At 40.4% G+C, this 27,247-nt stretch overlaps 1 protein-coding gene across 6 annotated transcripts in view; it reads left to right on the forward strand.

Moving 5' to 3' along the window:
- Positions 1 to 27,247, forward strand: part of DENND5A (DENN domain containing 5A) — a 96,909-nt gene that overhangs the window by 64,055 nt on the left and 5,607 nt on the right. For all 6 annotated transcript variants that reach the window (XR_006602233.1, XM_013055804.2, XM_045065846.1 and 3 more), the window contains 9 exons: positions 374 to 524; positions 1,212 to 1,305; positions 3,560 to 3,691; positions 12,980 to 13,132; positions 19,270 to 19,354; positions 21,805 to 21,889; positions 22,352 to 22,480; positions 25,691 to 25,812; positions 27,006 to 27,151. Coding sequence is in view for 5 of the 6 variants with exons in the window: in XM_013055804.2 (XP_012911258.2) it covers positions 374 to 524; positions 1,212 to 1,305; positions 3,560 to 3,691; positions 12,980 to 13,132; positions 19,270 to 19,354; positions 21,805 to 21,889; positions 22,352 to 22,480; positions 25,691 to 25,812; positions 27,006 to 27,151 (1,097 nt within the window). In the remaining variant the exon portion in view is untranslated. The remainder of the gene's footprint in view (positions 1 to 373; positions 525 to 1,211; positions 1,306 to 3,559; positions 3,692 to 12,979; positions 13,133 to 19,269; positions 19,355 to 21,804; positions 21,890 to 22,351; positions 22,481 to 25,690; positions 25,813 to 27,005; positions 27,152 to 27,247) is intronic.

The raw sequence follows: 27,247 nt of genomic DNA on the forward strand, positions 1-27,247 counted from the left end.
GGATTTAATTTCCTTGTCTTTTTCTGATTTCTTAAGGTAGAAGCTGAGGTCATTAGTTTGAAACCTTTCTTTTGTAAAATAGGCATTTCATGCTGTAAATCTCCTTTCAAGTAATATTTTAATGACATATGCTGATATTTTTATCTTTATTCAGTTTCAGAATACTTTATTTCTCTTTTGATTTCTCTTTTGACCCATGAATTTGATATAGAAGTGTGTTATTTAGTTTTATGATGTTATTATTGATTATTGTGGTTAGAGGACATATTTTGTATGATTCAAATGATCTTAAATGTATTGAGACTTATTTTATGGCCTAAAATGTGGTGTGTTTTCAAAAAATATTTGACTTATTTTTGTTATTCTCATTCAGAGAAAGCAATTGAACTGCGTCTGGCGAAAATTGACCATACTGCGATTCACCCCCATTTACTTGACATGAAGATTGGACAAGGGAAGTATGAGCCAGGCTTTTTCCCTAAGTTGCAGTCTGATGTACTTTCCACCGGGCCAGCCAGCAACAAGTGAGTCAACCTCAGGAATTCCCTGATCCAGCTCCCTAACCACAGATGGTGAGGGTTTTCCAGTATCTGGGCCTGAGCTGGTAGAAGACTCCTGGAATTTTATAAAGCAAATATGGGAAAGACCCAGACTGTCAGGTTGTTCACTTGTTTGAACAAGAATAAATACAGATGACAAAGTATAATTAATTCTTGTCCGTACTCTGCAAATTGAGATAGCTCCGCATGCCCGAGGCTGCAGAAAGCTATAGATAGATTGCAATAATCTCTTGACTAAATCCCACACCATACCTAGCTAGCATTGTGTCTTCAGTAAGTGGTAGTTGAAATAATTGGAGTCTGAACTGAAAGGAGATACTTTAGCAGCATTGCTCTTTTTTAGTTACTTTCGTAGATGGTTGTATCAAAGCTCAGACAAGAGTTGAATGTGTATAGTTTTGAGTCTGCATATGAAGTTTTTTGGTACATGTTTTAAGAGAACTATGTCTGTGTTCCCTGGGGAGTTTTTCTTACCCAGACACTGAGGTCTGAGCTCCTTTTCCTCAAGGTCTCTGAGCTATCTCAGGTGACTTTTTGGTGGTTTTCCCATGGCCGGTGTTGTTGCCTAGATGTTCAGGTTCTCTCCTGTCAGTAATTTGACCTTACTTTCTCAGTGCGATGTTCATAATTTATCTGCTTGAATTTTGTCAGGTGGACAAAAAGGAATGCTCCTGCCCAGTGGAGGCGGAAAGATAGGCAGAAGCAGCACACAGAACACCTGCGTTTAGATAATGACCAGAGAGAGGTAAGACACGTTAAGAGTGACAGTGATGCTGTGACTATTCTGCACTCTCCTCCTTCCCATTTCCTTGGCCTCTGGTCTAATTCAAATGTCTTAGCAATGACCTCTCCCCATAAAGAAGGGTTAATACTAGAGTTAGTTCCTGATATCTGATACTGGGACTTGGTTATGACAAATCCAGCATGTATGATGTTCTGCAAGTGACAGCTGGCTATTAACCATGTAGATCCTCTCCCTGAGCCACACCCTGTTTGTCGTCCCATTAGGAATGATGTCCCACTTAAGAAGAGAGCCTTTCACTGTCCTTTTGGTACTCAGTCATGAATGATACTCTGAGGAGTGTGATAGGAACCTCAGAAGATAAGAGTCTAAAATTTGAAAGAATTACTTTTGAAATTTGTGAGTCTTTTTGTGTGTGTAGTGTGTAGTGTGTAGTCTGGTAGTAAAGAAGTTAATTCTGTTAGAGTGAGAAGGAAGAAAAGCTGTACTTAGGTTAATACTGTGAATATCTGAAACTTGGGAGTGGGGGGCTTTTCTTCTATTTTTTTGTGTATTTTAATTTAAAATTGATAATCTTGACTTTTTTTCTTAGAGGAGCAAAAGACAGGAATGTTATCATCAGGTCCCTGGGGATTAGGGATTTCTGAATTGACCTCCTGAGTCTACCAGCTGAGTTTCTTAGCCCTACTGTAACTTGTTCCCAGTGAAGTTTCTATTCTAAGCCTCAGGATGGAGACCCTGTCTTAGTTGCAGAGAAGTTGTGAAAATGGAGCTTCACCTTCAGAATCCCATTTCAGGAGCTTCTCTTTGAGAAAAGACCCTGCGGTTTACATTTTATACACTTAAAACCTGTTAAAGCATATTGTTTTCATATATGTCTGATACCTCAGTGAATGGGAAAACAAATACCATTTTGTCTTTGCTGTTTTTTAAATGAATAAGAATTGCAAGGTATGGTTATGAGTTTTTAACTGCTGATTTATAGAATATGATTGTGGTTAGACATTTTGTGAAGGTGGCATAAGGGATTTGGGGTATTGGTGTTATTTTAGAAGTCTCCCCTGGGTCTTCCACCTCACCTCCACATTATTTTTTCAGCAGTGGTTATTGAGCATGTTTCCTTGGTCAAATCATTTGTAGTAAGCACTTTGAAATATGAAGATGACAGGAGGTAGGCTTGTTGTCAAGGAATACCAGTTTATTAAGGGAACAAACTGATACACAAATAACTTTAGTAGAACAGTCTTTGAAAGGGCCTTGTGAGAGGCAAGTCAATATTTGATCTCTGATTATCAGAGCTCAGTTCTACCTGGGGTAGTATTCAAACGAAGACTGAGGAAGCCATCATCTCTTTAAGCCTTAGATTCTGCCTTTAAGCCTGTTGAGGACATTGATGGGATTGTGAGAGACAAAGTTAAGAGCATTCAAGTAGAGGAAATAGAGGGTCAAAAGCTTGATAGTTGTGTGATGGAGGCTGTGGACAGAATCATTTGGAGTAAAGAGATGCAGGAGGTAGGTAACAAAATAGGAGGCAGATAGCAGTAGTTCAGGTGAAGGAATTGAAATGTCTAACCTTAGTGGTTGGTAGGAGGGGCAGACTGAGGAGCAGAAGATAGAATGGATAGAATTGTACTACTGGAATAAAGTCTAGGGTGAAAATATTGGTTGCAAACTTGTGCTGCTGAGGGGATGTCATAGCGCAGTTCACTGAATTGCTGTGTGTATGTCAAAAAAAGTAGCATATGGAGAATCACCAGCACAGTGTAGAAGAACAGAAAATGGAGTTGTTGTCTTAAATGCACACTCTTATTTTCCAGGCCCTAATTTAGCAAGGCAATATACTTTATGATAGTAAGGGTAGATATTTTTTATATGGGCAGAAGAGTTAAACTCCTTGCAGTGTGGTGGAGAAAATGGATATCTCATTAGTACTCTGAAACTTGGTTGGGTTTGTACACCGAGCTGTACATGCTGCTATGTGTTAGCTGTGTGTTCTTTATCTCTTACATCATTAAAGCAAAGGTAATTACAGTACTCATGGAATGCCTTTTATCAGAGAAAACTCATAATATTGTCTTAGTTTTTCTTTTTGCTGCAAGAGTTTCATTTTAAGCTTTCTACCTCCAACTGTAAGCAAAAGGAGGCAATAAAAAAGTGTGGGGTGATAGTAGTGCCCTCTTCAGGCTCTCATTATTACTGGTCACCTGTGGTTTGTGTGCATGGATCCAAACAGCCTTGATCTTTCTCTTTGCTGTAGAAGTACATCCAGGAAGCCAGGAATATGGGCAGTACCATCCGCCAACCGAAACTATCCAACCTCTCCCCATCAGTGATTGCTCAAACCAACTGGAAGTTTGTAGAAGGCCTGCTGAAGGAATGCCGCAACAAGGTGAGCCACAATTGCTTCTGTTTATGTGCTCTTTCCCTTGGCAGCCAGGGCGGGATGTGGGGGGGACTACGTCTGGGCTCTGAGCACTCTTTCTTGGTTTTAAAAATTTTGTTAATATAATGGGAGAGTACTGATTTTAAGATCCTGTTAACTTGGAATTAGGTGTATTTATTTTAAATAAATATACCGTTACTAGAGAGCAAGCACACTTTCCTTGATATTAACTTAATATGTACTTTTTATTTTTATTTTTACTTTTTTTTTAAAGATTTTATTTATTTATTTGACAGAGAGAAATCACAAGTAGATGGAGAGGCAGGCAGAGAGAGAGAGAAGCAGGCTCCCTGCTGAGCAGAGAGCCCGATGCGGGACTCGATCCCAGGACCCTGAGATCATGACCTGAGCCGAAGGCAGCGGCTTAACCCACTGAGTCACCCAGGCGCCCAATATGTACTTTTTAAAACTGAGAGATGGATGTACTTTTCAATTTTAGACACCTTACATTACTTACATGAAATCCTTATAGTTGAATTGTCTTCAACAGATTAATCTTACACACAGGAAAATGTTTTTGCTTCTCTGTTTTAATTTGATGGCAGTAATATCATTATCTAGACACAAAAATTTACGGGGTGCCAATTATGTGCCAGGCCAAAGTATGTTGTTCAGTTTAAGCTTATTGTTGGGATATTTTTTCTCAATTCTACAGACAGCTTAATGTTTTTAAGCTTTATTGAGGTATACTTGATATGCAAAAAATTGCACACCTTTTTTTTTTTAAAGTAGACTCCACACCTACTCAGGATCCTGAGATCAAGACCTGAGGTGAGATCCAAGAGTTGGTAGCTTAACTGACTGAGCCACCCAAGTGCCCCTACACACATGTTTTAATATATACATTTTGACAAGTGGGACATATGCATACCCCATGACACTGTCACCATAATTAAGGTGCTAAATATCTACCACTTCCAAAAATTTTCTTATGTTATTTTATGGGGTTTTTTTTTGTTTTTGTGGTAACTATAAGTAACATGAGATCTATTCTCTTAACGTATTTTAAAGTGCACAATAATATATTGTTAATAATAGGTGCTTTGTTTAAAAATAGACAGATCAGTGGAATAGAATAGAGTCCAGAAATAAAGCCATGATTAGTTGGTCAATTAATCTTTGACAAGGAGGCAGGAATATGAAACGGGAAAAAGATAGTTTCTTCAACAAATGGTGTTGGGAAAACTGGACGGCTACATGCAAAAGAATAAAACTAGACCACTTTCTTACACCAAATACAAAAATAAACTCAAGGATCTAAATGTGAGACCTGAAACCATAAAAATCTTAGAAGAGAGCACAGGCAGTAATTTCTCTGACATCAGCCATAGCAACATCTTTTCTAGATATGTCTCTTGAGGCAAGCTAAACAATGCAAAAATAAACTATTGGGACTACATCAAAATAAAAGACTTTCACACAGTAGAGGAAATAATTAACAAAACTAAAAAAATGGGAAAAGATATTTTCAAATGACCTATCTAATAAAGAGTTAGTATCCAAAATATATAAAGAACTTACACAACTCAACGCCAGTAAATGTCAGACTTGAACAGACATTTCTCCAAAGAAGGCATACAGCTGACCAACAGACACATGAAAAGATGGTCATCATCAATGAAATGCAAATCAAAACCGTAATGAGATACTACCTCACACCTATCAGAATAGCTAAAATCAAACACACAAGAAACAACAAGTGTTGACAAGGATGGTAGAGAAAAAGGACCCGTTGTGCATAGTTGGTGAGAATGCAAACTGGTGCAGCTACTATAGAAAATAGTATGTGGGTTCCTCAAAAAATTAAAAATAGGGTTCTGTGTTTCAGCAACTGTACTACTGGGTATTTACTCAAAGAATACAAAAACACTAATTCAAAAAGATTATAGTAGCATTATTTACAATAGCCAAATTATGGAAGCAGCCCAAGTGTCCATCAATTGATAGGTATAGGAATATTACTCAGTCAGAATAAAGAATGAAATCTTGCTATTTGCAGCAACATGTGTGGATCTAGAGGGTATAATGCTAAGTGAAATAAGTCAGTCAAAGAAAAATACCATGATTGCACTCATGTGTTGAACTTAAACGAACAAAGAAAAGAGACAAACCAAAAAACAGACTCTTAACTGTAGGGAACAGATGGTTACCAGAAGGGAGATGGGAGGGTGGATGGGTGAAATAGCTGATGGGGATTAAGAGTACACTTATCTTGATGAGCGCTGAGTAATATATGGAACTGTGGAATCACTATATTGTACACCTGAGACTAATATAACACTGTATGTTAATTACACTGGAATTAAAATAAAAAAAGATAAAATTAATAATAAAAGATAAAATAAATTTTAAAAAATAAAGTGATGGGATACCTGGGTGGCTCAGTTGGTTAAATGTCTGCCTTTGTCTTAGGTCATGATCCCAGGGTTCTTGGATCAAGTCCCACATCAGGCTCCTTGCTTATCCGGGAGCCTGCTTCTCCCTCTGCCTGCCATTCCCCCTGCTTGTGCTCTCTCTCTTTCTCTGACAAACAAATTAAATCCTTAAAAAAAAAAAAAGTGAGACCAATTGACATGTTTACTGTACAGGTTTAGGCAGAGTAGGCAAAGAGCTGGCTTTTAACTAACATTGTGGTTTTGTGATGAGCACTGAGTAATGTATAGAGTTGTTGAGTCCCCAGTTTTGTACACCTGAAACTAATGTAACTATGTTAACTATATTGCAATTAAAATAAAAATCAGTGCTATATTGACCAGCAGACCTCTAAAATTATTCGCCTTACGTACTGAAACTTCTTACCTATAGATTAACAATTCTCTATTTTCCCTCTTTCCCCTCTCCCAGTAACCACCATTGTGTTTGCTTCTGCGATTTTGACTATTTTGGGTACCTCTTACAAATGGAATTGTGCAGTATTTGTCCTTTTGTGACTAGCTTATTTCACTTAGCATGATGTTCTCTTGGTTCATCCATGTTGCTGCAGAAGGCAGGATTTCTTTCTTTTTTAAAGGCTGAATAATATTGTTTTGTATAGTAAAATTCTATTGAATATCTGTACCACATTTTGTTTACTCATTTATCTCTTGATGAACACTTGAATTGTTTCCGTGTCTTGGCTATCTTGAATAATGGGGCAATGACCATGAAGTACAGATAGCTCCTTGAGATTCTGATTTCAGTTCTTTTGGACATATACTTAGGAGTAGGATTATTGGATTAAAATAAAACCCCTTTTTTTTTTTTTTTTTTTTTTTTAAGGTTTATGAGATAGAGAGGGAGAAGAGAGTGTGTGTGAGAAGGAGAGGGGCAAAGGGGAAGCAGACTCTCTGCTGAGTCGGAAAGCCCATGTGGGGCTTGGACAGGAGATCATGACCTGAGCCAAAACCAACAGTTGGTTGCTTAACTGACAGGCCACCCAGGTGTCTCCAAAATATGGCTGTTCTTAATTTTTCATGTTTTAGTTATGAATTAATTCCTTCCTCCCTCCCTCCCTTCCTCCCTTCCTTCTGTGTGGTTTAGGAGTGTAGGTGAGGGGTTCAGTGGGGTGGAGTCTGGAACCAAAGGCCTAGAAAGAATTATTAAGACATCTTTGGTGCAAAATGGTGGTTTTATTGAGGCATGGGGATAGGACCTCTGAGCAGAAAGAACTTCAGCCTGGGATTGAGGGGTGACTGATTATATACTATGGGGTTGGGGGGAGTTAAGGAAAAAGGGAGGTTTCTGAAAGACAGGCCCTTGTCAGATTAAGGTTGTTTTCCCTCTCTAGCAAGGCATTAACATTAAGTTAGATGGGAGATTGCCTGAAAGAATATCACACATGTCCCACCTAGGGGGGGTGGGGGTGGGGTGGGGGGTGGCAGGATATCAGCTTGTGGTTTGTCTTCACCTTGCCTTCTGTTCCCTCATATTCCCTCCCCTCCCCTCCCCACCCCCCCTCCCTCCCTCCCTTCCTTCCTTGCCTGGGCAGCAAAGCAAAGTTTATTGAGAGTACAAAGCTCCCAAAGAGGGAGGGAGCCTGAGAGGATTGCCTATGAGTGTAATTTCTAATAAAAATATAGCCTGTCAACCAAATCAGTGTACCATGATTTTTGGGACAATTCAACTAACTTGATCTCTACTACACCCTGTTTAGTCATCGGTGGAAAAGAAAGATTTTCCTGCATTTTCAGTTTGTAAGTGGTGGTTGTTATGCCCCAATAATGGGTCCCTGATTAAAGGAGGGAGACTGATACAAAGCGAAGGTCAAGCAAAGCTTTATTTTGCGCCAAGCATCAAGAATCTAACCGAACGTTCGGGGCCACACCTCCTACAAGACAGGGTGACCTTCTCTGCTTCACAGACTAGCTTTTAAGGGCAAAGGCCATGCGGTGGGGCCTGGCCATGCACAGGTGGCCAATGAGATTGTAACACACACAGGAAACTCCACAGTGATGCTAGGTGGCCAATTGAGTTACAATTTACCCTAGTAGACATTTGAACCAGCCTATTACACCTTGATTGGGATTGGCGCCCAAAAGGCTCCCAAAGGGCGGGGTCCATACTCCTTGGTAACCAGGGAGACAGTATGCATCCCCCACACTGATGGGATGTCTCCACCTGGCCTGACCCACTTTTGTATCTTGGCTTTGTTACCTAAAGCTGGTTTCCGGGACTTGTCTCCAAGTAAATCCCCTGGGGGAAGGGGAGCAGGGACAGTTTCTAAATAGGTCCTTAACAGTGGTCATTTATAGGATGGAATCCAATATACTTTCTCTTCCAGAAGAAATCATTACAGTTACTAATTAGACGATATATCAGTACTGGTATTTTGAATTCAGGTGTTTTAAAACACAGCTTCTATCGGCTTACTCTGAGTCATTGGTATCATTTTCCACACAATATTGTCTTTTCTGCTATTCTGCTATCAAGAACATTGGTGGTGCTGTCTTTCTCGAAAGAAGCCTTCTCTGTTGACTCTGAGGTTTCTTTTCCAAGCGGCTAACATTCATTCTCAGGTTTTGAGATGCAAGTCCAGGTTATATCCATTCTTTGGTTAACAATGATTATGAAATACATCCCAATATCAGAGATGTTAATACGCAGAATAATGTATTTATTAGAATTGAAGAAATACAGTAATCAGTCTAGCACTGCCAAATGGTGGTTACCATTTGTAGAGCAACAGGAACTCTTGTACTATTGGAAGTGTAAATTAGTGTGACCACTTTGGAAAACAATGTGGCATTATCTAGTATTCTTCTGGATATTTTCCCTAGAGAACCCTATTTTTGCAGTGTGATTCAGGAGATCTGTACAAGTAGCTTATAGCAGCATTCTTTGTAGTATCCCCAAACAGGAAACAACCCAATGCTAATCAGTAGTAGAATTAATAAGTGAATTGTAGTATATTCATATGATGGAATGCTGTACAGTGATGGACATGGACAACAGTTGCCCCCATCAATCTGTGTGAATTTCACAAACATAAAGTTTAATGAACAAGCAAATCACAAAAGAAAATGTACAGGCAAAACTAAATCACCTCGTTTTGCAATGCAAATAAAGATGATAAGCATTTCTTTGCTTCTCTGTAGTTCTATTGTGTAGATCAGGATAGTGGTCATTTCAGGAGTGAAAAGGTAATTTAGAGAGGACACATGGGATGCTTCAAAGATATGAATGGGCAGTGTTTTATTTCTTAACTTGGGTGATGGTTATAATAGTGTGTGAGATATATATATATATACATATATATATATATATATATGTATATATAAAAAAACCCACATGATTATGAGGTCTTTTTTGTGTTTAAAATACTAAAAATAACAACAATGGAAAAAATATGCCAAAGTAATAAGAATTATTTTCTTAAAGGTGGAATTAGGGATGATTTTCTTCTTGCTCTTTAAATTTTTGTATGTCAGAAATTTATAACCGAATTAAATCTTAGTTAAGGACTTGAACTCAGTATTCAGGCAGAGTTAGATTCAGAGGCCAGATCTGCTACTTTTTGGCTGTGTGATTTTGGCAAGTTCCTTAAGTTCTCTGACCTCAATTTCCTTATTAGTACATTGGGAACAGTAGTAATACTTTTCTCAGTTGCAGTGTTTAATACAGTGCCTGGCACATAGTTGAAATTACCGTTATACAGTGTTTTTTTTGGTTTTTGTTTTATAACAAGCATTTGAAAATTTTTACTTACAAGTAAATTATTCTGAAAACCTTAGAACACTTATGAAAGAAATTGAAGACACAAGGAAATGGAAAAACATTCCATACTCATGGATTGGAAGAACAAATATTGTTAAAATGTCTATACTTCCCAAAGCAATCTACACACTCAATACAGTTGTGATCAAAATAACACCACCATTTTTCAGAGAGTCAGAACAAACAATCCTAAAATTTGTATGGAACCAGAAAAGACCCTCAGTAGCCAAAGTAATGTTGAAAAAGAAGAGCAAAGCGGGAGGCATAAAAAATTCCAGATTTCAAGCTGTATTACAGAGCCATAATCATCAAGACAGTATGGTATTGGCACAACAACAGATATATAGGTCAATGGAACAGAATAGAGAGCCCAGAAATAAACCCTCAACTCTAAGGTCAACTAATCTTCAACAAAGCAGGAAAGAATATTTAGTGGAAAAAATGGCAGTCCTCAACAAATGGTGTTAGGAAAACTGGACAGCTACATGCACGATCACTTTCTTATAACACACAAAAATAAATTCAAAATGGATCAAAGATCTAAATGTGAGACAGAAAAACCATCAAAATCCTAGGGGAGAACACAGGCAGCAACCTCTTTGACCTCGGATGCAGCAGCTTCTTACTGAACACGTCACCAGAGGAAAAGGAAACAAAGAACTATTGGGACTTCATCCAGATAAAAGTTTCTGCACAGCAAAAGAAACAACCAACAAAACTAAAAGGCAACCCCTGGGATGGGAGATGATATTTGTAAATGACATAAAATAAAGAGCTCGTATCCAAAAATCTATGAAGAACTTAATCAAACACAGCACATAAAAACCCAATAAGCATTAAGAAATGGGCAGAAGGGGCACCTGGGTGGCTCAGTGGGTTAAAGCCTCTGCCTTCAGCTCAGATCATGATCTCAGGGTCCTGGGATCAAGCCCTACATTGAGCTCTCTGCTCAGCAGAGAGCCTGCTTCCTCCTCTCTCTCTCTGCCTGCCTCTCTGCATACTTGTGATCTCTATTTGTCAAATAAATAAATAAAATCTTAAAAAAAAAGAAATGGGCAGAAGACATGAACAGACATTTCTTCCAAAGAGGACATACAAATGGCTAAGAGATACATTAAAAAATGCTCAACATCACTCAGGGTCAGGGAAATACAAATCAAAACCACATTGAGATACCCCCTCCCATTGGTCAGAATGACTAAAAGTAAAGACTTGGGAAACAACAGATGTTGGTGAGGATGCAGAGAAAGGGGAACCCTCCTACATCGTGGGTGGGTATGCAAGCTGGTATAGCCACTGTGGAAAACAGTATGGAGGTTCCTTAAAAAGTTAAAAATAGAACTATTGTATGATCCAGCAATAGTACTACTGGGTATTTATCCATAGGATACAAAAATGCTAATTTGAAGGGGCACATGCACCCCAAATTATGGAAAGAGCCCAGATGTCCATCCACTGATGAATGGATAAAGAAGATGTGGTATAGGGACGTCTGGGTGGCTCAGTCTGTTAAGTGTCTGCCTTTGGCTCAGGTCATGATCCCAAGGGCCTGAGGTGAGTCCCATATTGAGCTTCTTGCTCAACAGGGTACCTGCCTCTCCCTCTGCTTGTTGCTCCCTCTGCTTATGCTCTCTCTTTGTCTCTCTGACAAAAAATAAAACATTTTTTAAAAAGATGTGTATATATGTACAGCAGAATATTACTGAGCCATTTACGACAACACGGATGGAACTAGAGGGTATTTGCTAAGTCTGATTTGCTAAATCTAGAGGATATTTGCTAAGTGAAATAAGTCAAAAAGAGATAAATACCTGATTTCACTTGTATGTGGAATTTAAGAAAACGAATATAGAGGAAAGGAAGGAAAAATAAGATAAAGACAGGGGAGGCAAACCATCAGACACTTTTTTTTTTAATTTAATTTTATTTTTTATTTATTTATTTTTTAAAGATTTTATTTATTTATTTGATAGAGAGAGATCACAAGTAGATGGAGAGGCAGGCAGAGAGAGAGAGAGAGAGGGAGGGAGGGAAGCAGGCTCCCCGCCGAGCAGAGAGCCCGATGCAGGCAGGACTCGATCCCAGGACCCCAAGATCATGACCTGAGCCAAAGGCAGTGGCCCAACCCACTGAGCCACCCAGGCACCCAAGACACTCTTAATTATAGGGAACAAACTGAGGATTGCTAGAGGGGAGGTGGGTAAATTTGGGGTAGTTGGGTGATGGGCACTAAGGAGGGCACTTGAGGTAATGAGTACTCGGGTATTATATGCAACTGATGAATCACTAAATTCTACCCCTGAAACTAATACTATATGTGAACTAACTTGAATTTTTAAAAATATTTTTTATTTATTTTCAGCATAACAGTATTCATTATTTTTGCACCACACCCAGTGCTTCATGCAATCCGTGCCCTCTATAATACCCACCACCTGGTTCCCTGACCTCCCACCCTCCGCCCCTTCAAAACCCTCAGATTGTTTTTCAGAGTCCATAGTCTCTCATGGTTCACCTCCCCTTCCAATTTCCCCCAACTCCCTTCTCCTCTCTAACACCCATTGTCCTCCATGCTATTTGTTATGCTCCACAAATAAGTGAAACCGAACTAACTTGAATTTAAATAAAATCTTGAAAGAAAAAAAAATTATTTGTCCTTAATTTTGATCCCCTTGACAGGTACTTTAGATATATTTCTAGCCTTAAATGCTTACAGGTTTGTTTGGTAAGATCAGTTAAACATTGAGAAACAGAGAATGTTGAAACTGATGTGACCAAAGGGTTTTATTCAACTCTTTTCATCTCATAAATGCAAAAAAGTTAATCCAGAGTGATGGCATCACTTGCCCAGGGTCATACAGTGATTGCTGTGTTTTTATCTTTGTAACTGGGGGATAAATACATTTAATGTCTCTTGGTCTCACTCATTTTGTCCTTCCCAGCCCAGCAGATGTACTGTGTGGGTCACCACAGCCCTCTGTAGTTGAATGTGATCCTCCTGCTCACCATGATTATCTAATCCTATTGATTGATTCCTTGTAGACCAAGAGGATGCTGGTGGAGAAGATGGGTCGAGAGGCTGTGGAACTAGGGCATGGGGAGGTGAACATCACAGGGGTGGAGGAGAACACCTTGATTGCCAGCCTTTGTGACCTCCTAGAGAGGATCTGGAGTCATGGGCTACAAGTAAAGCAGGTAAGGATTGTGCAGACTCTCCCTGCTGAGCAAAATCTCTTTCTCCTTTCACTTCTAGCTTTCCCATACTCTTCTAGCTGGCTGGCTTTGAAAAATGGTGCATGCGTGTGGGATGAGAGAGCTCATAAGTACCAAATGTACTCTACAGGTCCTTTACTAATGGTACATTCCTAGTGGGAAAAGCTCTGTAATTAATATTTCTTTTATATACAGATAGCTTAACTGTCTAAGGATTTGAGAAAGGACTGCAGGAAATTGAGTAAGTTTGATTTTTGCTGCTTGATAACAGAGAATTTCTTTATTTCAGAATACTCTGGAATAGCTAGTCAAGATGTACAATTTTTACTTTCATGCATTTTTTAAAAGATTTTATTTGAGAGAGAGAGAATAAGAAAGAGAGCACGAGAGCAAGGAGAGTCAGAGGGAGAAGCAGACTCCCCACTGAGTTGGAAGCCTGATGTAGGACTTGATCCTGGGGCTCCAGGATCATGACCAGAGCTGTAGTAACTTAACCAACTGAGCCACCCAGGCACCCCTACTTTTATACATTTTTTAAATTTGAAGAGAATTTGAAATCTTTTCAAAAGCAGTTTTAGGGGCATCTGGGTGGTGCAGTTGGTTAAGTGTCCAACTTGTGATTTTAGCTCATGTCATGATCTTGTGGGTCATGCCCTAAGAGATCTCATAGAGATCGAGCCCTGGGAGTCTGCTTGAGATTCTCTCCCTCTGCCCCTCTCCCCACTTACATTTTCTCTCGCTCTCTAAAGTAAACTTCTTGAAAAAAAAAATGGTTTTAATATAGATAAAATAGAAAATACATGTAAGTATCTGTTTATCAAGGGCTGACAGTGTGCCAGGCGTTGTTGTTGAAGGCACTTGAGGTACCTTAGTGAACAAAACAGACTAAGATCTCTGCTTTTCTGGAGTGCTATTGTCATGGGTATAGAGACTGTCTACCATATCTGTCCTTCAGAACATTTTTTTTCTTTTTTTTTTTTTCCAAAACATTTTTCTGTGTACATCGTACCTACATACTATGGATATTTAAAAATCCAACCAAAATGAGATACTTTTTTACATCCACTAAGATAACTAAAATAAAAAAGACAGTAATAAGTTTAGTGAGGATCTGGAGAAATTAGAACCTTCACACTTTGCTGGTGGGAATGTAAAATGGTGCGGCCACTTTAACATTTAACAAAACAATTTAACATTTAACAAAAATATTAATCGTGGTGTTGCATGACACAGTGAGTCCACTTTGAGCTACCTACTCAAGATAAATGGAAATGTGTCTATAAAAATACTTATACAAATGTTCATAGCATTATTCCTAGTAGGCCAGAAATAGAACAACACAGATGTCTATCAGTTGATGAATAGATACAGTAAATGTGTTGTATCTATACAGTGGAATATAGTTAAGCAGTAAAAGGACTGAGGGATGATACATGGTTCAACATACTAAGTGAAAGAGGCCAGTCACAAAAGACCACATACTGTATGATCCCATGTATGTAAAATGACCAGAATAGACAAATCCATAGAAAGCAGATTAGGGGATGTCAGACGGGCCTGAAGAAAGAATAGGGAGTGACGGATGATGGGTATGATGTTTCTTTTTGGGTGATGACAGTATTCTAAAATTAGGTAGTGGTGATGGTTATACAAATCTGTGAACGTACTAAAAACCACATTTTGTTGTTGTTTTAAGATTGTATTTATTTATTTTAGAGAAAGAGAACGAGAGAGAGAACATGTGAGGGGGCAGAGTCAGAAGGAGAAGCAGATTCCATGCCAGTCAGGGAGCCCAATGCAGGACTCCATCCCCAGACTCCAGGATCATGACCTGAGCTGAAGGCAGTTGCTTAACCAGCTGAGCCACCCAGGCATCCTTTTTTTTTCTTTTTCTTTTTTGGTAACAGATAATCGTATACTTTGTAAGTGTGGATTTATGGTAATGTGAATTATAGTTCAGTAAAACATTTTAAAAATCCAAATGGGATCATAACTATATGTAATGTTCGTAACTTGCTTTTTTTTTTTTTTTAAGATTTATTTATTTGACCCAGAGAGAGATCACAGGTAGGCAAAGAGAAGGGTGGGGGGGGAAGCAGGCTTCCTGCTGAGCAGAGAGCCCAACACTGGGCTGGATCCCAGGACCCTGAGATCATGACCTGAGCCGAAGGCAGAGGTTTAACCCACTGAGCCACCCAGGCGCCCCTAACTTGCTTTTTTTTACCTAATAATAAGTTTTTCATGTCCGTACCTAATTTTTAGGTGATACCATAGTAAGTGTTGAAGACCTAAAACTATGAATCTGACTTTGGAGTCAGAAAGACTGGGATTTGAATCCTAGATCTGCTGGATGACTTCCAGTAACTTGTGATTTTTGAATCTCATTTTCTTTATCCATATCCCTGGAATTAATCCAATCTACCTTTGAGGGTTATGATAATTAGATATAATAAACATAAATACCTGGCATATGGTAGGAATATAACAAACTATGGCTATTATGCGAGGCTCTACATGAAGAATTTGTTTCTTTCCTTTTCTGTATAACAAATGAGTAGAATATATACATAATTATTTTATCATTTTTAAGTTGAGCGATCCCGACGTTTATAGTTGAGCTCTTTAGCTTTTCCGCAAAGTATACACCCCTCCGCCTTTGATGTTGCCATAAAATTTCTAGAGAGTTAGCCTTCTCCTGCATTTTAAGAAATAATACTTTATCATCACATGTTCTAAACCTGTTCCCTGAGGCTTTGCAGCCATATTCTTAAAAAATTCCCATAGCATGAGAAATATTTTTTGGAGCCCATTTGACTCCCCCTTCAGTTTGGATAGATAAAGGCTACTTGTTTAGTGAGAAACTAATACAAAATAATGGGGACTTTTCAACTGAGGTCCCGTTTTGTTCTGAATCTTGCATTTGGAGCACTACAAGTGAAGCACTGACATTGTCACCAGAGGGAAGCAAGGGTATGTTCTTTCTGGCAGGGCGTTTATTCCCTCGGGGACCCATACATGTTCAGCTGCAGATTGTGACCATCCATGTTGCGTTTCTACTGCGTGTTCTCCTTAGGCCTTTACTTTGCTAGCGTGTGTGTAGAACACCTTTCTTCTGGTGAGACATTCTCTGGTTATGTTCCAGTCCAGAAGTTCTATAACCTGGTTACTTATCATCATGCATTATGCATGATCCTGTGATCACCCAGATTGTGACCAAATTCACTCTGAGAGTGATCTTATTGCCTTTTTCTGAGGGTACCTTACTGATCGACTACCTGTTTTAATCTATTCAAAAGTAGAGAGAACCCAAACAGCAGTTTTTGCTGCTATCTTCCTAAACTTTGTTATTGGCCATGACTGCTCACAACTCTCTGGGTTTTCAATGACATTTTTCAAGGAGATGGGCATCCTTCTCCAGTATATTCTTCTAATGCTAAGAGGTGAGGTTTGGTTTTCATACTGGTTTTGTAACTGTTGCCCTTTGAGTAAGTGAAAATGGGTGGTTTCTCACCTGTGTATGACATCCTTAGAGAATCCAGTGCTATCTATATCTTGCTTTCCCTATATAATACCCTAAATGGGTAATTAGGCTAAATTGAACCTTGCAGTCTCAATCAGCTTCTGTGCAAAGGAGGAAAAAGAATTATTAGTATCTCCTGAACTAGAAAGACCCCAGTGCTCTATCACTGAGCCTTAGCCCAGCTGCTGCACTCTCACTCCTGCCTTTGTTCTCGCTCTAGTAAAATGACTGTGAACCAGAGCATCCCTTCTGGCATGGCGGGCTGGTGCTGCTCTAGCCTTTGGCTTTTCAGTTGTATGTGAGGGCTCTCTGGTGACCGGCTGTACTTAGTGTATGTCACATGCACACAGGTCTATTAAGGGAGGCTGCCTTCCCAGTCTTCCTAGATTCTGGGGCTACAGTGATGAATAAGCCAAAGTCCCTGCCCTTTCAGGAGCCTACTCTGTTTTGGTAGAGGGATGGACAGATTTCTGGAAGTTGAATTACTAAATCAAAGAGTGTGAATATTTTAAGCTCTCGTGTTGTCTTTCACATATATTATATCAATGTACCAGTTAGTGTATAGAAGTTGTAAGTCTTGTTGATATTGTTGAACATAATTTTAAAAAAATACTTGGTTTTTCAATGAATAAAATAGTCTTTTCTAGTTTTAACTTGTGTGTGTTTTTAATACCATTATGATTATTGGGTTTTGTTTTAAGCTCGTTAAATCCTTTTTTTTTTTTTAAGATTTATGTATTTATTTGAGAGATAGGGAAAGAGCAGAGTGAGAGCATAAGTGGGGGTGATGAACAGAGGGAGAAGCAGACTCCCCACAGGGAGCCTGATGCAGGGCTCAATTCCAGAACCCTGGGATCATGACCTAAGCCAAAGGCAAATACTTAACTGAGACACCCAGGCACCGATCTTTCTTTTCTTTTCTTTTCTTTTTTTTAAAGTTGGTTAAATCTTATAGGATATCCAAACATACTGCAAGTTTATGTTAACAGCTTGCTAATCTATAGGTGAGGATTTTCTTCCATTCAAATGCTTGATTTCTGCCCCCTAAAATCTATCAAATGAATAGAAACAAAATAGATTATCAGCTCTTCAAGGGACAAATCTTGAAACCTTAAATCCTCACATTCATCTGAGAGCATAACATTTTATTTCAGAATATATAACTTCATAAGTTAAATGATCTCTTCCAGGTAAGTCTATATAATATAATTGGGAGCAGTTGTTCTGACATTAGATTGAAGCTTGAATCCCAACACTCTGTTTACTATCTGTGTGATCCTTTACAGGTTACTTAATCTTTCGAATGCTCAGTTTGCTCTTTTCTAAAGAGAATGAGCATAGAGGTACCTATCCTGTAGAATAATTGAGAGCATTAAATAAAGTATTATATTTTGAACATATAACATAGTGCTTAGTTTGTAGCAAGTCTCAGGACATGGTAGCTTCCATTATTATTACTATCACTTCTCTGAAATATGGAACTGAAGTAATTTATAAAATTATTATAATAAATCCTACTACTAAAAAACCATAATACTGTGTTTACATTATATCAGCTATATAGAAACATTTACCATGAATCTAAAATAAAGTTTTTTTTTTTTTTTAAAGATTTTATTTATTTATTTGAGAGAGAGAGACAGTGAGAGAGAGCATGAGTGAGGAGAAGGTCAGAGGGAGAAGCAGACTCCCCATGGAGCTGGGAGCCCGATGCGGGACTCGATCCCGGGACTCCGGGATCATGACCTGAGCCGAAGGCAGTCGTCCAACCAACTGAGCCACCCAGGCGTCCCTAAAATAAAGTTTTTAATCACATAACAAGGGGCACCGTGTACTGCAGGATGACTAGAAAGAGACAAAGCAATGGCTGGATGGCCAGCTGGGCTCATTCATCACCTAAGCAAATGGCTCCCTTACATCAGGCTTGCAAATGTTAATCAGACTTGTGCCTTGGTAAAATGACAAATTACTATATGTCTCAGATAGTTTAAACTGCAGCTCTTACATTTCCAAATGTTAAGTTTCTGTATATTAACTATAGTTAAATGCCAGTGTACCTTCCTGGCGTACCTTCCTGCAGGCTTCTTCATTTTTACCTTCAATAGTAAATCCTCATCTTAATTACAGCTTATTCTCCTCAGCCTGAGCAAAGGGCAATAATGCCTTTAAGTGTTTTAGGAAATTCAGGAGCTATCTTAGGGTCTTGCAGACTAGATATTAGCTCCTCTGTACAGAAGTAGTCATGCTCTACCCAGGCTGGCCTTTAACCAAAGCAGAAGTTGATAGGTTGTTTGCTTTTTTTCTTTCTTATCCACTGGTCTATTCATAGACTCTTTTTGGCCATGTCCTGTTTGAAGTGGTGGACATTTCTCTTTTCTTTTCCTTTCCATTTTTCTTTATATTTTTCCTACATTTTAGTAGGTTGATATATTTATATACACTTCATCTGGGTGTACATCGATATAAGGAAATAATAGTACAGATACTTTTTAGTAAAAGCCCATGTCTATATGTTAAAAGTATCTATGACTCTGTTCACTGGGTGCCTTGGCCTCTGAAATCTGAAATGATAGGTGTTTCTCCTTTGTGTTGGTTCCAGGGGAAATCAGCCTTGTGGTCCCATCTGTTACATTACCAGGAAAACCGGCAGAGAAAACTCACATCAGGAAGCCTCAGTACCTCAGGTAAGATGGTTTCTGCCCCACTGGGGAGAACCCCGTGCACCTGCTTTCCTATCCCCGACTGGAGTAATCATCTGCAGTAGACTCTTCTAGGTCATTGAAACCTTTGCTGTATAATGTTTCCTTTTTTAAATTTTAAGCTCCTCGGCTCTCTGAACCACAGAGTGTGCTAAATCCATGGGGTTTGCTTTCATTATGTGTTTCTTCCCACACCTCCCCCCCCCCCCCCCCGCCACTTTTTAAAGAAAATTCTATGCCCAACATGGGGCTTGAACTCATGACCCCAAGATTGAGAGTTGTGTGTTCTGTTGACTGAGCCAGTCAGGCATCTTTGTTTCTGTGCCTTTTGATCAGTGGGATAGATTTGTATCAGCAAGAGGACAGTCCTAAAATGATTTTAGGTTTTTAATCAATTTGTGTGGTGCTGGTGTCCTATGTTTGGAGCAGGTTGTCTTCAGAGTTTTTGTTTTATACCTCAGAGATGGGCATTGAGATGGTCTATCTATTAAGAGAGCTTGTGTCCTACCTTGGAACTCAGAGTCAAGGCCTGGTATGAATGTGAATGATCTCTTAATACTTCTTTTACCTTTTTTTTTTTTTTTAAGATTTTATTTATTTATGTGACACAGAGAGAGAAATCCCAGAACCCTGGGATCATGACCCTGAGCCAAAGGCAGATACTTAACCAACTGAGCCACCCAGCTGCCCTTTCTTTTCCATTTCTAATTTAATAAAAATATCAGAGTGAGGAGGAAACTGGTATCCAGAGAGGAATTAAATTTATTCAAGATCACACACTGCGTTCATGGAAGAGGCCAGATTAGGAGCCAGGCCTCTTGTCTCCTGGTCTGGTATTCCTTCTGCAGTGTCCCTTCCAGGATAGTCCCCCTCCTTCCTATACTTCTTGGCAGCTTCTCCCCTTCTCCCCTTTCTCCTTCATTTTCCTCTGTCTGCCAGGGATTTTGTTTTCTTGGATGTTCTTATCCTAATGGTGAAGATCAGTTCAAATGGAAGTAAAGACATAGGCTTGAATTCAGTGTTTCTTTCTCCTTGTGGAGAAAGAAGTGACCTCAGTTAGCGTTGAATGTGGGGAAAATAGTTGGCTGAAAAATAGGTATAAGAGTTCTGTAAGTAGACTGATGAGTTTTTTTGGTCCATTTTCTGGATATTAGAACAAAAAGTCTTCTCAGGAAGGCTATAGAAGTTACTGCTGAGGGATAGACGATAGCCAAAAATTGTCAACAGCTAAATGGTGAAGATACTAAGTTATAAGTATTGTACCAGACATAAGGATATATAAATACATTGGCATAACTCAGAGCTATCATGGGTTTGGTTCTAGACTACCACAAAAAAGTGAATATCACAATAAAGTGAGTCTGGTGAATTATTTGGTTTCCCACTGCATAAAAAAGTTATATTTATACTATACTATAGTCTGTTAAATGTACAGTGTTATGTCTAAAAAATATTTATACATTGATTAAAAAATACTTTATAGCTAAAAAATGCTAGCCATCATCTGAGCCATCAGCAAGTCCTAATCATGGATCATGGATCACTACAACAAATTAATAATAATGGAGGTACCTGGGTGGTCCAGTCAGTTAAGCCTCCAGCTTTTTGTTTCTGCTCAGGTTGTGATCTCTTGGGTCATGAGATTGAGCCCTGTTTCGGGCTCTGCACTCAGCGCAATCTGCTTGGGATTTCTTCTCCCTCTCCCTCTGCCTCTTCCTTGCACTTGAGCACACGCTCATGTGCACGCACTCTATCTCAAATAAATAAATCTTCTAAAAAAGCAAATATAGTAATAATAAAAATTCTGAAATATTGTGAGAATTGCCAAAATGTGATACAAAGACCTAAAGTGAGCAAATGCTATTAGGAAAATGATGCCAGTAGACTGCTTGACACTGAGTTGCTATTGACCTTCAATTTGTTATTTTAAAAAAAAGTGCAATATCTGTGAGGCACAATGTTGTGCTTCATGAAAGCGCAACAAAATGAGGTATGCTTATATTGCAGCATTCTGGGACATTTACACATTCCCTTGGCTCTTTTGTAGCCCAGTTTGAGGCAAGAATAGGACATGAATAGCTCCAAATGGAAATACTGCTTCCATGGATACATAAGAACATGCTGGATTAGAAGCCAGAAGATTTGTGTTCCCTCCAGTCCTGACTTTGCCACTTGGTAACTAGGGCAAAGCATTTAACTTCTCCGAGTTTCAGTTCCCTACTCTGTGATACCTTCCTTGGCTATGTAGTTGTTAGAGGATTAAATGAGATGATATGTATAAAAGCATAACATCTGATAGCTACTAAGTACTTCATAAATATTCATGAATTGCTACATGTTACCAAAGTAACCAGCTCTTCCTTGTTCAAATTTGGGTAGTCAGCTCTTTGGATATTCAGGTCTCTCTTTGGACATGACCATCTTTTTTGTTCTAGGAATACTTTTTGATTCAGAGCGGAGGAAGTCTGATGCCAGCTCAGTCATGTCTCCCCTGAGAATCTCCCTCATTCAGGATATGAGGTCAGTCTGGATTCATATATACTAAGCCACTAAGAGCCCGTTTTCAGTTGTTCCTAAAGTGTCTACTTTCAACAGCAGAGTCTAGGGGACTTGGGCTTCTATGGCAGCTGCATTAACCAGGAAGACTCGCCATTGGTCTTGTGCTTCATGATGTAGTTATAGAGCTGGACGAGCAGTTAGTTTCTTGACATTTTTGGAGAATTATACCAGAGTATCACAGGGCTCCAGGGTTAGCTTGATTTTTTGAGAGCTATATTGTCACCCCTCTGCCCCCTGCAAATTGTGATGGCTTTCTGCAAAGCCACAGGGAAGCCCAGGATTTAGAGAATAAGAGAGCTGGACTCTGACCAGGATGGGATCGGATTGTTTCAAGAGGCCTGCTTGGCTTTACAGGGGGAGGTATTGGTAGTGAGTTCCTCTTCTACCCCACTCCCCACCTCCTTTTTCCCATTCTCCCTTCAGGCACATCCAGAACATCGGGGAAATCAAGACTGATGTGGGAAAGGCCAGAGCATGGGTGCGACTATCCATGGAAAAGAAGTTACTTTCCAGACACCTGAAGCAGCTTCTCTCAGATCATGAACTCACCAAGTAAGGCCATTCCACCTGGAGTAGAACCAGGCTCCCAGGAATGGTGGGGAGGGTTTGGAAACCCTTGTGTTAGGAGGGAGAATATTCACTATTTCATTTCTGCTGTGTTCAGCTAAACTCAAATTGCATATGAAGATCTTGTAATATTTCCTCTTCTCCCTCTTTAACTATAGAAGAAAAATTCTGCTATGTTTGTTCTTCCTATCTTCTCAATCTGCCTGTCCCCAAATATCTTTCTTAAAGAGGTAGTGAGAAGATTGAGGTCCTTATTGGGTACCTCAGAGTTTTGGGGCTCCCCTCTCCCAACTGCTTGTGGGTGACTTGCATACCTCTTAGGCACAGGGCATTTTCTTGGTCTCTTTCCTGTCCTGGGGAAGAAAGGATTAGGAAAACAAAAGGAAACTTCTAAGGTAACCCTTATCTCTCGTTCTTTTCTGAGGCCAGGGTGGGCCCAAAATAACTCAGGCCTTTTTCTTACTGTCTGGACCCTGCCGGAGTCTCCATAGAGCTTAAGGGCTTTCAAGTGGCCCTTGTAGGCTCCCTCCCTCCACGCTTTCCACCTAGAAAGAGGAAGAGGAAAGATTCCAAGGTTCTCACACTCCCAGGGGCCATTCAACCTACAGTTCGCTTCTCTGCATTTGATTTTCTTTTTATTTGTTTTGTACCCTACCTACCAGAGGAGTGGGAAGGAAGACTATCCCCCTTCTCTGCCTCTTGGACCACAAACTTTCCACTTTCCCTGTCTATGTTTGGCTCTTTCTTCACTGGCAAGCCTGTTGGGCATTTTTGTTTGGCATTTCCTTACGCATCTTTTCATGGTGTCCTTTATTATTTGACTTCCCCAAGGATGATAAAGCAGAGGAGTGGGCCTTGGGGAAATTTTGTGTAGACAGTTGAGTAAACCTGCAGAATCTGTTTTTATTCAAAGTGAAAATGTAATGATTTAGATTGTTTACTGTGTATGTAAACCACAGCAAGAAGTAGGCTTAAACCCTTCATAGGTCAGAGAGCTCACTTTGAGAGGTTGTGAAACAACAATTCTTAAAGCACTTAAATTTTATTTCCTAGAGGGACAGGAGGGTTTAGGAATAAAATTTGGAGTTTGGGAGAACAAGTGAACATATAAGCCTGGAGTCTGGAAGGGAAGTGTTTGTACACCAGATTCTAAGGGACAGTTGTGTATGGTTAAGAGAAAAACTTGCTATTGTAGCAGGTTAGGGCAAGAGTGTTTCTTGCTGGCCAGTGTGGGTGTCACCAGCAGGAGGACAGGGAGGCATCTGAAAGCAAGTCAAGCACAAAGAACTTTGTGAAGTCCAGTACAGTGGATAGATCTGGGTATGTATGAGACAAAAGGCCCAGGCAGCAACAAACGGCAGGAGGCTAGTTTTGCTTTCTTTAAACTGTAGCCCCTTTAAAAGGAGGTAAGCTGAGAATTTACTCAGAAACTTTCCTCCTTATATTTTGGCCCCAGTACTACTCCAGTGAGTGGAAAACGAGTTTTGCTGCCATAGATTGCATTTTGGGTGGGGTAGAAGGGAGGAAAAAAAGGGGCCCTTCATCAAAACTTATTTATTCCTTCCTTCTGCTCTCTCTTACCTTTCTCTTCAGTCTGCCTAATGCTCTAGCCACATCACACTACTCACGCTTCTCAGGTTGCTAGGTGCTAGATTGCTAGAGTTTGTCTAGACATGTCAGAGACTTGGTTTGTCCTTCCCCTGGGCACCCATAGCATTTGTCACAGTATTTATACAAACCTGCCTCACTACTGATGGGCTATGTTATCATTGTCTAGTTGCTTGCCGCTTATTACAATTTCCTTTCATTGAGGGCATGAATGAGCATGTTGCCCAGCACCTAGTAGGTATTCACCTGGGCACATAAAATGTGTGCATAGCTGCACAGACAGGAGGAGGAGGACAGCCTTGGAGAGTATATCTTGATGGAATGCTCCTGAGTCTCTGGGATTTCCAGGTAGCCTCCAAAACTGTTTGCAGCTTGGAGAAGGGAGTTAGGTCAAGGCAGGGTAAGGGGGCTGCAGGGTCTAGGGGAGAAAGTTAGCTCTTGTATACTGAGCTTACACTGTTTCTCCTTGACCTCATGCAGTGACTAATACTGTGTAGTAGCCCCTCTACCCTGAAACTCACTTTGCGTGGCTGCTGTGGCCTTATATTATCCTGGTCTCTTTCTCTTCCTGCCCTTTCCAGGATGCTGGCTTCCACAGTCCTCAGTTCTCTGCATGCACACATGTTCTTTTCACGCTTTCTCTCTCACTTAGTGATCTCACGCATTCTCATGCCTTCTGTTTGCAGTTGTGTGACTTCCACATTTGACCCCGTAGCTTTGACTTTTCTTCTGAGCCCCAGTCCTGCATTTATTTCCATCCAGATTTCTTACCTTTAGCTCAGCGAGAACAAAAACAAGCTTCACAGAATTATTCACCATAACTACCTTTCTCTCAAATGTTTTGTTTATATCACAACTCTTCCCCCTGAATGTTTCTATTCCTCCCTACCTCGTTTGAAATTGGGGTCCAGTTTGACTCCTTGCTTTGCTTTACCTTCCACGTGCACATTTCAGGTCCTTTGCCTCTGTCTCCACCTCTCTTCTTGTCTAGTGCTGTTGTCTTAGTTTCATTCTTGGGCCCTTTTCACTCATCAGATGCACTAAATTTAAATTTTCTGAAGCCAGCTGTGGCTTTCCCTTTACTTCTAGGGTAAATTGCAGAAACCCATTGCTTATAGGGTAAGCAGTGTTTGGACTCATGGGTCTGAGGTCTGCTGGAGGGTCTGAGGCTGCCCCGATCACGACTGGTGATCACAGACCTCCTGCCATTGTTACTCCTACAATGCCCACTGGGGTGATTCCCCTAGCTAGAAGCCTGAAAGGGCCTGTGCCATCCCTGAAGGGTGACAATTCCAGCCCCCAGTTGAGGAAAGGAGACCCTGTGACTTCTGACACTGCATTGTAGTAACGTCAATCCTTGGACACAGGTAGAGTTTGGTTTTGATGTTTCTGCTATGGTTTCAGCCACTTTCCCTATAGCCCTCATTTAGATGGAGTAGCTGGCTTTGTTCCTTTTTTAGGTGGCTCTAAAGAACTTGAAGCTTCACATCTTGTTCTTCCCTTAGCCATCTCCTTCCAGAACTGAGTAATTCTAGCCTTTCCCCTCCTTTTGGCCGGGAGACTGATGTATTGCCTCCTCTCTGACAGAAAGTTGTACAAGCGCTATGCCTTCCTGCGCTGTGACGACGAGAAGGAGCAGTTCCTCTATCACCTCCTCTCTTTCAATGCCGTCGATTACTTTTGCTTCACCAATGTCTTCACAACTATCCGTGAGTAGCCCTGTGCTCCCCACTAGCCTTCACAATTCCAATCTTCATGAGCCTGCTAGCGTACTGTCCCTTTTTTTAAAGAAAGAAGATTGTCACTTGTACTTTCAATTTGCTTTTTGTTTCTGTAGGAGAGAGGTACATTTGCGCTCTGTGGAGGTTGTTTTTTCTCTGAAGCTTCTTGTTCTTGTTCTGAACTGGGGAGCTTAGTCTTTTTGGCCATCATGTTGTCACTGTTGTCCTAGGCACTGCTTGGGGGGCCTAAGGTGATGAAGGTGGAGTGGAGTTGGATGGCGTGGTGAAGTTCACTGCCCTCTTTGCACACCTGTAAAGAAATCTCCCTTTTGTTTTGCGAAAGGGAAAGCAGATTCCTACTCAGAGGAGTGATACAGCATCCTAGAAGGTTTTAGACCAGCACACAGGGAAAAATTACTCCAGGTTGCAGTGGGAGATTTGGGTTCAGGCTCTGGTCTGCCCTACCTCATTAGGTTTCTGTGAGCAGAGTTGACCCCTTCTGTGGCCCTATCTCCCTATTTGCAGAGTGAGGAAGGAGGGTTCAGTATGGTCCAAGGAAGGCTTTTGGAGCCTCATCTTCCTTTGGTACCAGGATGCTCTTTTCCTTAGGGGTTAGTCTCTGACTTTGCCCCATGGCTAGTTGTTTGGCCCATGACTCAGCAGTCTCAGCAACATGGACTCTTGCTTCTGTATGACACCCATCCTCCCTCTCAGAGAGGAGTGTTGTAGGCTGCAGGAGAAGCAGTACTGGACTGGAACTTAGGAGACTCACTATTTCCCTGTCAGTACCTCAGAAAGAACATTATAGGACCTCTCTGGAGATTGTTGTTAGAGTTCATGAGATGATAGATTGAAAAGTGCTCCGAAAAGCAATTCAGTACAACACAGAGTTGGTGATATTATTTGATGAAGAAATTCACTTAGCCTCTGAGCCTGCAGATGGGCTTGGATCTTTGACTATGGGTGGTAACCCTGAGAGGAGTGAGACTGAGGTTAGGATTGGCTGATACTCTAAGCCTGCCAGAGACTAGGTCCTGGGAACTGCTGCTCCTGGCTCTGCTCAGGCTGGTACAACAGGGGCTCCAACCATGCCAGCACACCTGGGCAGGCAGGTCAGGGCCCTTTCAGGTATGGAGGGATTCTTGATCCCCCTCAATGCCTTTGTGGCTTCCCCCAAACAGTGATCCCGTACCATATCCTGATTGTACCAAGCAAGAAGCTGGGGGGCTCCATGTTCACCGCCAACCCATGGATCTGCATTTCGGGAGAACTGGGTGAGACACAGATCCTGCAGATTCCCAGGAATGTGTTAGAGATGACCTTCGAGGTATGTGTTATCCAGGGATCACAACCCCAGGCTCTTGGGGATCTGAGTCCAACAATGCTTATGGAGGCTTTCTGCAGGGTTTTATGGTGGTCTTGC

Source organism: Mustela putorius, unplaced genomic scaffold (assembly GCF_011764305.1).
Source record: "Mustela putorius furo isolate JIRA1106 unplaced genomic scaffold, ASM1176430v1.1 tig00003859_pilon_pilon_pilon, whole genome shotgun sequence".
Classification (NCBI taxonomy): Eukaryota; Metazoa; Chordata; class Mammalia; order Carnivora; family Mustelidae; genus Mustela; species Mustela putorius.